We start from the raw sequence: 9,925 nt of genomic DNA, 5'->3' as shown, positions 1-9,925 counted from the left end.
AGTTAATAACATGAGCCACTGTGCATAATGCTTCACCCCAAAAAGGTCTTGACAACTTTGCATTTGATAACCAACATCTAACTCTTTCAACAAGAGTTCTATTCATTCTCTCAATTACACCATTCAATTGAGGAGTCTTTTGATGCCTTATACCATGCATCTTACAATACTCATCAAATGGTCTCAAATATTCACCTCCATTGTCAGTTTGAATGTGCTTTAACTTCTTCTTTGTTTGTCTCTCAACAAGAGCATGAAATTGCTTGAATGCATCAAACACTTGGTCTTTTCTCTTTAAATCATAGACTCATAACTTTATTAAATGATCATCAATGAAAGTCACAAAATAAAGTGCACCTCCAAGCGAACTCTTTTTCAAAGGACCACATACATCTAAGAGAACCAATTCTATAATTTTCTTCTTTCTTGATGGTGGATGACTATTGAAAGATACTCTCATTTGCTTCCCAACCAAGCAATGAGTATACCTTTTCAACTTCTCTTTCTTCACTACAAGAAGTAGATTCTTCTTTATCAAGCATTCAATGCCCTTTTCGCCCATATGACTCAACCTCTTGTGCCACAATTCAACTGACTTCTCATTTTCAGTCACATTCTTTAAAATCAATGCCTACAAAATATACATACTGTTGCACTTCTTTCCACGAGCTATAACCAATGAGCCTCTAGTGAGCTTCCATTATCCATCATTGAATATACTATAAAAGCCTTCATCATTAAGCTTTCCCACTGAAATTAAATTCAAGCAAACATTTGGCACATGCCTAACATATTTAAGCATCAACATAGTTTCATTGGTGGTTTGCAAATTTACATCACCAACACCAACAACTTTAGACAAACCATCATTGACCATTCTCAATACTCCAAAGTCGCCTGGAGTATAAGTAGCAAAGAACTCCCTATTTGAAGTAATATGGAGAGAGGCACCACTGTCTATCACCCAACTAATATCATGACTAGTCAAGTTCACCACATCATCATCATAGACAACAACTAACTCAATCGAAGTAGTTGCAGTAACACGATCACCATTCTCATTATTTTTCTTTTCCTGCTTTTCACAATTCTTGTTCTCTTTTTTCAACTGAAAACAATATTTCTTAATGTGCCCCTTTTTTCTGCAATGATGACACTCCATATTCTTGTATCTTGATCTTGATTTGCTTCGGCTTTTATCTCTACCCTTCTCACCCTTAAATTCACTTCTCCCCCTATTTTCAGTGACAAATGCCTTTGACTGTGGAGAATAGCCTTAAGATTTACTTCTCATCTCTTCATTGAGGATACCGGCTTTAACAAGCTCTATAGAAACAACACTATTAGGAGCGGAGTTGGTGAGTGAGACCCTAAATGTCTCTCATGAATCCGGTAGAGTAGCAAGCATCCAAAGCCCTATAACTTCATCTTCAAATTTAATACCCATGCCAGACAATTGATTAACAAGCCCTTGAAATTCATTCAAGTGGTTGGCTATAGAGCTTCCTTCTTTATACTTGAGTTGCATCATTCATCTAAGTAAATATAATTTGTTGTTGTTAGTTTTCGAAGCATACAAATTTTCAAGCTTAGTCCACAATGTCCTTGCATGATTCTCATGTTGAATATGATTATAGACATTCTCATCAACGAATTGCCGAATAAAACTACACACTTGCTCATGCTCAAATTCTCATTCTTCATCACTTTTAGATTCGAGTTTCTGAGTAGCAAACACTGAAAGATGCATAGCCTTTACAAACAAAAGATCTTTCATCTTGTTCTTCCATAAATTATAATTTGTGCCATTCAAACTAATCATCCGACTTGTGTTTATATTTATTCTTGAACCTGAAGCTCTGATATCACTGATGTTGAGAAAAAGAATCGCAAACCAAATGCAACCACTTCTCAAATGAAGGCAATGACAACAAAGTACCTAGAAGAAGAATACTTCTATGCCTTGCACATAATACATAAAATAACTCCTTCCACCCGAGCTCCAAAATGAAACCTTTATCATCCAAGGGATACCATAAAAATATATATACTTTGATTAATAAGAGCAAGGGATAATAAAGAAAATAAAAAAATACAATAAAAGAGCGGCACACACCAATTTTAACGTGAAAAACTCTATCAAAATGAGAGGTAAAAATCATGGGGTTGAGAGCAACCTAACAACAACTCCACTATGTGATATAAAGAATGACTACAAATGGGCATACACAATGCCTACCCACAATAAGCCCACAAATCACCACAATAGAGAAACATCAAAGCAAATAAAGAGGTGGAAGTGGAAGAATATCACCTAATCAATAGTGATAACCTTCCCACAACAAAAGTTTTCCTTTCTCTTGCCATAATCTTTACAAAATAAGAAGGGGATAAGAAAAAAGATGAAGAACACCAACAATTAAAGCTTTTCTTCTTTTTTTCTCCTTCTCTACCACTTTCTTTCTCACAATCTTGTGAAAGCCCCACACAAAACAAGAGGAAGAAACCCTCTTCTCTCTCTCTCTTTCTCTCTTTTTCTTCAAAGAGCAAAACCCAAAAGGACTCCACCAAGCATACCATCCATCGTGCCCTCTTTTCTCCTTTTTCTTTCTTTTTCACATTTTCAATTTTAGTCCCTCACTTCTTGTCATTTTACTCCTTTTCAAGCCTAAAAAAAATGCAAGGTGAAGTGCGTCTCTTCACCTTCCTTGGATCGGGTCCTCCACATGGAGGGGACCCAAATCCAACAAAAACCGCTCATGATTGCATTCCATGTGAATTCATCAGGAATGCATCCATCATGCAACATATCACTAACAACTCCACCAGCTTTATACACCTTCCCTTTATTGCACATACAATCCACAAGCACATTGCAACTTCTCAAATTAGCAAAAATTCCCTGCCTTCGCATATTCTGATAAACCGTAAAAGCCTTGTTCGCATCTTTTTCGCTACACAGTCCCTGAACGACCACATTGTGCATACTGGCATGAACTCCCTAAGTAATGTGGTTCGACATCACTTCGCTAAGGATCATCTCATCGATGAAATTTGATGCATCGTGAAACCTCCGTGAATCACAAAGACAACCAATAATCTTGTTGTACAGTCCTGCATCAAGCTTTCATCCCTGCAGCTTCATCCAATCCAAAATCTTCAATGCTTCCTGAGTCTTGCCTTCTTTACAAAGACCACTCACCAACGAACTGTAAGTAATCATGTTCGGGGCCAAAACGCTTGCTCGTCATCTTCTACAACAATATAACTGCTTGCGAAGACCGTCTGCTTTTACACAGACCATCAATGAGAGCACTGTAAGTTACCACGTTGGGCTCGATTCCTCCTGCATTCATGTCATCGAAGAGCTTTACAGCCTCATCGAATTTGCCATTTCTGCACAACCCATGTATGATGTCGCTATATATAATAACGATAGGCTCACAATTCTCCTTGTTTATCTTCTTCATCAACTCCCTGGCTTCACCCACCTTCCCAAATGAGCATAACCCATTAATCATAGTGTTGTAGGTGTAGCAATCCAGGACGCACCCATGATCACCCATCTCCCTAAAAACCTTCAGAGCGAAGCCTAGCGTCTGGGGACACTTGTAGAGTGCCTTGATCAACACATTGAGCGAAACCACGTTGTAAGAGACACCCATTTTCTCCATGAATCTGTAGAATATGTGAGCTAATTTCAGTTTGTTTTCGAAGACGAGGGCATCGAAGACGGAGACAAACAAGCTTTGCGTGGGAGAGCAATTGCACTCCCTCATCTTCGAAATTAGCCTAAGGACGTTGAGGGGGCAGTGGGCTTGAGAGTAGGACTTGAAGGAGAGGAAAACGCATTCTGGGCAATCGAGATTCTTGTCCCTCATGCGGTTCAAAAGGTGAAGGGCGGGTTCGAACTGGTTGTCCACGAGCAATCAGAAGATCATGAGGGAGAACGTGTCCTGGTCGTGTATGTACGCATTGGAGTATTCGGCCATGGCCGAATCGAAGATGAGAACGGCCTTGCGGATCTCCCCGAATCAGTTTTTGAATGTGCTGCAGCGTGATGGTTTTCGGCCATCTCATCGGAGTCATGAATTCTTGGTTTTCTAATAGTGAAATGAGAGCAATTTTCCCTTCTCTCTCTACCTCAACTTTAGTGTAACACTATCTTATGGGACTTTGGGAGTCCGAGTTTGTTTGGTATTACTTTCTATATGAAAAGAGTATAGACTTCACATAGAGAAATATGACTAATTTTTTTTTCATTATCATTTAATAACTCACTTTCTTTCATAATATTCATCATTTATAATAAAAGAAAATAACAAATACATTATTTTTCAATTATATGAAAGTAAAAATTATCAAATACTCCATCGAAAAAGAAGTCGATCAAGTCCTGCATGTACTAGTATGCTTGGAACCTACAGTTGTAATTAAACAGGAAGGTGTGTCTACAACTCAGTAAAAAATAATTATAAGCAAATAAACACTTAAACTTACAATTGTAGTGGGCTCTAAGCCCTTAGTCTCAGTTTAATTTTCGACACACCACACAAGTTTGTATATTTTAATTACCCTCATTCACTCTCTTAAACACTCTGATCACACCAAACTAATCCTATGTCAGTTATACCGATCATAACTGTCTATACGCATAGCAACCCACGTAGAACACTTCAATTCTACATGTTAGCCAAACAATGAACCATACACTCTCACTGGTCCCCAAACTACCAGGCACTGTAGTGAAACAAAAAATGAACCCCACTGATAGCTAGTTGGAAGGTCAGGATCAATCTCAATCTCGGTATGGTTCATGCTACATTGTAACCATGATGGTTCTCAACCATCCATGGTCGTCTAGAGTCCCCAAACACTGTGTGAGTATAACCCTAAGTCATAGGCTAAGTTTAACACATAAACCCACATTCTTAAAGTCATGTTTCACTCATTCTCTCATGAGTGATATCATGAAATAATCATGATGAATTTCATTCTCTAATCTTAGGATGACATTAGGACTCACATTTATCTCATAATAAGCATGCAAAGATGTAGGGTCTCCATATCGTTAAATCACCGGTGGCCTACTCTCTATGATGACTGTACTCTGGCCGAGAACTAAGTAGCCCTTACCACAGGTCGCCACTTCTAGGATTTAAGGGGTTATACATGTTAATCTCAATATATTCATTCATACAACATAAATAGAATAAAATGAGACTCAAGTCTAAACACAATCTCATTACAATACATGGCATAAGCAGTTTATCACATATACATGCTATCATGAAATAATCTTTTTAACATGCATGACATACAATAACTAACATATATTCCACAATTAACATGTGTATGTAATCATCTCATAATATCATGCATGGTCAATATATGCATATCATTTCCACACTTAAATTGTCATGCTAATCACAACAATAACATGCAACGTAAAAATATTTATTCATATCTAAAATTACTTATAATATCTCTTACCTGTGCGAATACCGTGCTCTAATCGCAATCGAGTCTCAAGATGTTCTGACAATAGAATTTGGTCATTACATAAGCATATTTGTATTAATTCATAAAACCTTATATACTTTAACAAATTTATCAAAATACCCCTCCTGAATTGACTCATGAGATCTCAATTTTTGTGTCCTTGATTTGACTAAAATTAGTAGACAGAAAGATTCTCCTCTACAATATGAGTTCAATGCACTAAACCTCACTCAATTCTGAGTTCGGAGTGCAAAGTTATGCTCATTTTATCAAAATAAATCTCAGGTACCCATAAAGGTATTTTGGTTCAGATTTATTCTTAAAATTCGAAAATAAGCATAACCCGATCTAGATCAACTTCTGATCTAGATCCAAAATTGACTATTTAAATCTAGACCCATAACTCATCTGGATTCAAAACTGTCTGACTGGATCCAGAATAGTCTCACTGAGTTCAAACTCAATTCTGATCTGGATCCAGAAATGATCCAATCAGATCTGATCTGGATCCAGAACTGATCTGAACCAAAACTAGTTCTGTTCTGGATCCAGAACAGTCAGTATAGATCCATACTCAAATATCTTTAGATCCATTTCTATTTGGATCTATCCAAATTGACTGGATCCAGATCTGGTCTGGTCCAGATCTAATCAAAATGGATCTAAGATTTTGTCAGACCGAACAGATTCGATCTGACCCGGTTTGATCCAAACTGATTTGGTTCAGATTGGTTTGGTCTAAACCGACTCAACCAGAACCGGTTTGACCGAATTTTTTTTTATAGGCCCTCTCTTTTTTTAATTAAAGTTGGCTCAGTTTGGGCACGACCCAAATCGGCTTGGTTTGGGTCGCGCCTAGACTCACCCGGTTCGGTCTGGGTCACACCCGGACAGAGCCGGTCCTCTTAAAAACCTAAAAGCTAAAGGGGTTTTGCCGCTTCCATTTTTACAAATGCAAAGGGTCGGTCGTTGCTGGCCCTCTCCCTCCTTCCTCCCTGTGGTAGAGGGTTCGACCACCGACGTCGGTTGGTTGGCTCTCTCTCTCTCTCTCTCTCTCTCTCTCTCTCTCTCTCTCTCTCTCTCTCTCTCTCTCTCGTAAACCTCTATTTTTTTTGTAGTTCGTCGGCAGCCATGGCTATTGGCTCCCTTTGCCCGAGAACAAAAAGAGAAACAAAGAAGAAGATGAAGAAGAAGGGGAAAGGCCTTACCTCATCGCTGGCGAAGAATCGGTAAGCCCCTCAAAAAAAATTTCTTCTCTCCCTCGCTCTTTGCCGCTTCCTCTCTCCCTCTGTCGTTCGCTTGATGCGAGGTGGAGGGGCTGCATGAGGGCTTTTATAGCCCTCACGTAGGGTGAGGATAAACCTCACCCCTCCCGCAGATTGTGGGGAGTGAGGGTTATCCTCGCCCCCTTGGGTCTACCAAAGAGGCGGCTCCCCCAAATGGGGAACTCTCTTTTTTTTTTTTTGGATCAGCCCTTTTGTCGGAGGGGGTTTACATTTTGACAAGAGGAGAAGTGGTGCTCCCCTCCCAGCTAAAACACGTTGTAGAGGAGCACTGCCATTAAAGTCACATGGACACCGTAAAAACGACACGAACACGTTACCGCTCTCTAGTTTTCTATTGGAGATGATATACACGAAGACATGACACGAGAGTACATTGAGGTATCCTGTGACATAGAGGACGGACCATCGGTCGTAGGCATGGCAATCAAATCAATGAAGATGCTTGACCTTGTCTCGACTTTGTGACTCTTTTAAAAGCTTGTTTGAGTCTGATGTTGTTACGCTAATGATGCAAGCACAAAGTTAATTCTATGCTAAAAAATAATAAAGATAAGCTCAAGCATTAGATGGATGCAAACGGATCGGACTCAAAACAGCTAAATACATGGAGAATCGGATCGGAATCGAGTCAGAAGAGCCAAAAATCACAAAACCACAAAAAAAAAATCGACCCATTTGCATCCCTATCAAGCACCACAAAGCTTGACACAGTTCAGTTCTGTAAACCATGGTTCCCATGGAAACGAGTCATTTGTCCGTGGGGCCAGAGCAAACGCCCACTCGCTTTGTGGGGCCCACGGTCTACTGAAACAGCTTTTCCTTTTCGTACGAAAATCGTTTCGCACTCCCTTCTCTTGTGAAATGATTTTCGTTCAAATCTCTTTCTCTCACTCTCTCTTTATATATATATATATATATATATATATATAAGGAAGTATTACGATCATAATGATAAAAGTTAAAGACGGCAAAAATATAGGCAGTTAAAAACATGCAACATTTTAAAAAATTTCATAAATCTCGCATTTTTTTTAAAATATCAACAATAAAAAATAAATTAAAAAATATAAAAAAAACATTTTTATAAAAAAATATAAATAAAACACATTTAAAATAAAAACCTTGGGGGTTTTCATGATAAATATCTGCTAAAAGCGTAAATATCACAATATTCATGACGGTTTGAAAAATATCATGAAAATTTGCCATTTTTAAACTTTCAGGCAATTTCTTGAGATATTATCGCAAGTTTTTTCTAAATCTCGTAATATTTGTCAGAGAGGTTACAATGCACAACCGTTTGTCTATTTTAATAACATGTACAATGATGTCCCTCAAAACAGTTTGTTGGTAATTTATTTGTTTAGCTTTTTTGTCATTTGCTTAAAAATTTAGTTTTTAACATAAACCGCTAATGACTGATCTACCCCTTCTATTCCCTTTCCCTAACCCCTCTCTCTCTCTCATTCGATGGTTACCCACCCAAAAGTAGCCGGATTACTACCCGTAGTTATCTTTCAGCATCCAACCTCATTCAATATCTCCAATAGTATAACCCTCTCTAAGGAAAGAATATGGATTTTGATGCTCCAAATCAAGCCTTTGCAGTTGATTTTGAGGTTCATTTCTTTGTAATTTCTCTTTATTTTTTCGAAAAATTTGGGTTCTTGTTTTGCTTGTCTTTTCTCCAGGTTTAATGGAGCGTTGATATGTTATGATTAGGGTTGACAGGTTGATACAAGAAAAGAGATGGAGCTTTAGTGACTGATTTTATCCCTCATTCAGAGAGCGTAGGTGCTTGAGCGCCCTGACCGTCGAAGGACGGTCGCAGAAAAAAAAAACGAGTTTTTCCCCCAAAAAACTACTTTTAGCGGCACACAAAAAATTTAATGACGTGCACAGGGACGGTGCATCGTTACAAAATTGTAATGACCAGCCATGCAGTAGGCCAGTTGTTTTTAGGAATCAAAAGACTACACACTTGAGAAAACCCCAGTTTGGAAGCCTTGAGTCAGAGGTAAGCTGTTGTTACCCCCATTATCTTCCACTGTTTGGAAGAAGTGTGTTGCAGCTTCTCCGATACTGTTTGTTGTTTGGGAGCAATTGCGTTGCTTTGAGGATGAAGCTAGCGACTACAAAAATAAATACATTTTGGGAGCAGAGCAGAAGACCTAAGTCCATAAAAGATTCATTTGGATCTGTTTTAGATTTTAGATTTTATTTTGGATCTTTGTGCTTAGATATTGGATTAATATGTTCGATCCATATTGTTAGAATAAGTTTTATCTTTCAGTAAAGTTATCTAAATATGTTAATTAATTTGATTATAATTAAGAAACTCTCATCTATAAAAAAAAAGAGATATAGGAGGTTATTAAGAAACTTTTTGAAGCTCGGTCTGGTTCGGTATTTCATTCAAGTTAGACCTAAACCCAGTATTTTATTCCCATTAGTGTGGAACAAACCCAAATCAGACATTATCGAATCCAAACCTAGATCCAATCACATTTTATATAATGCACCAAAATTTCTAACTTGTAAAAATTGTGAAAATTTTAAAATTTTGTAGTTAATCATTTTTTAGAGTTAAAATAATAGTTCAACAGAATATTTGTTTGAAAAGATCAAGTTAGCGAACCATGGGCAGATTCCGGGCGAAATATCCAACAAATAGATTGGGTCCCAAAATGTCTTGGAATTTGGGCCTGCATTTTCATGCAATCATTCAAAACCATAAAGATTCAAACCAAAGATCTAGATATAAATAGTTTTATACAAAAAGTTCATATACAAAATGTCAAAATGTGCTCAAGAGCGAACAACAGAGAGAATGAATTCTTGACATCATCGCGTCATCGCACCATCGCCCGTAGAGACTGTCTATTTATCACTTAGATCTCATAAAAATGGCCAGACTCATGAAAGTCTGGTAGGTACAATGATATTACGCAGTTGTACAGAACTAATACAAGTATTATGCACATGCAACTAATGATCTACGAATTTGTATAAGCAGGGTATCGTTTTCATTTTGATTAGTAGTGTGGATATCATGACTTTGTTTTAATATTAACCTACCTGTGGGTACTCACAGGACGAAATTCTGGCTACAATCTGAGATCACTCAGGGGTTTGTT

General features: G+C 37.8%; 1 protein-coding gene across 1 annotated transcript; it reads right to left on the bottom strand.

The window, feature by feature from the left end:
• Window positions 1–3,254: 3,254 nt before the first annotated feature.
• Window positions 3,255–3,881, bottom strand: LOC149841316 (pentatricopeptide repeat-containing protein At5g46100-like). Its single transcript, XM_090005243.1, has one exon. It carries the CDS (start codon window positions 3,879–3,881, stop codon window positions 3,255–3,257), a length of 627 nt encoding a protein of 208 aa, XP_089861369.1.
• Between the last annotated feature and the right edge of the window lie 6,044 nt (window positions 3,882–9,925).

The sequence above is a fragment of the Nuphar pumila genome, chromosome 4, assembly GCF_984573655.1.
Source record: "Nuphar pumila chromosome 4, dmNupPumi1.hap1.1, whole genome shotgun sequence".
In the NCBI taxonomy this organism is placed as follows: Eukaryota; Viridiplantae; Streptophyta; class Magnoliopsida; order Nymphaeales; family Nymphaeaceae; genus Nuphar; species Nuphar pumila.
The sequence above is the reverse complement of the archived record's forward strand: the minus strand, read 5'-3'. Positions and strand labels throughout refer to the sequence as shown.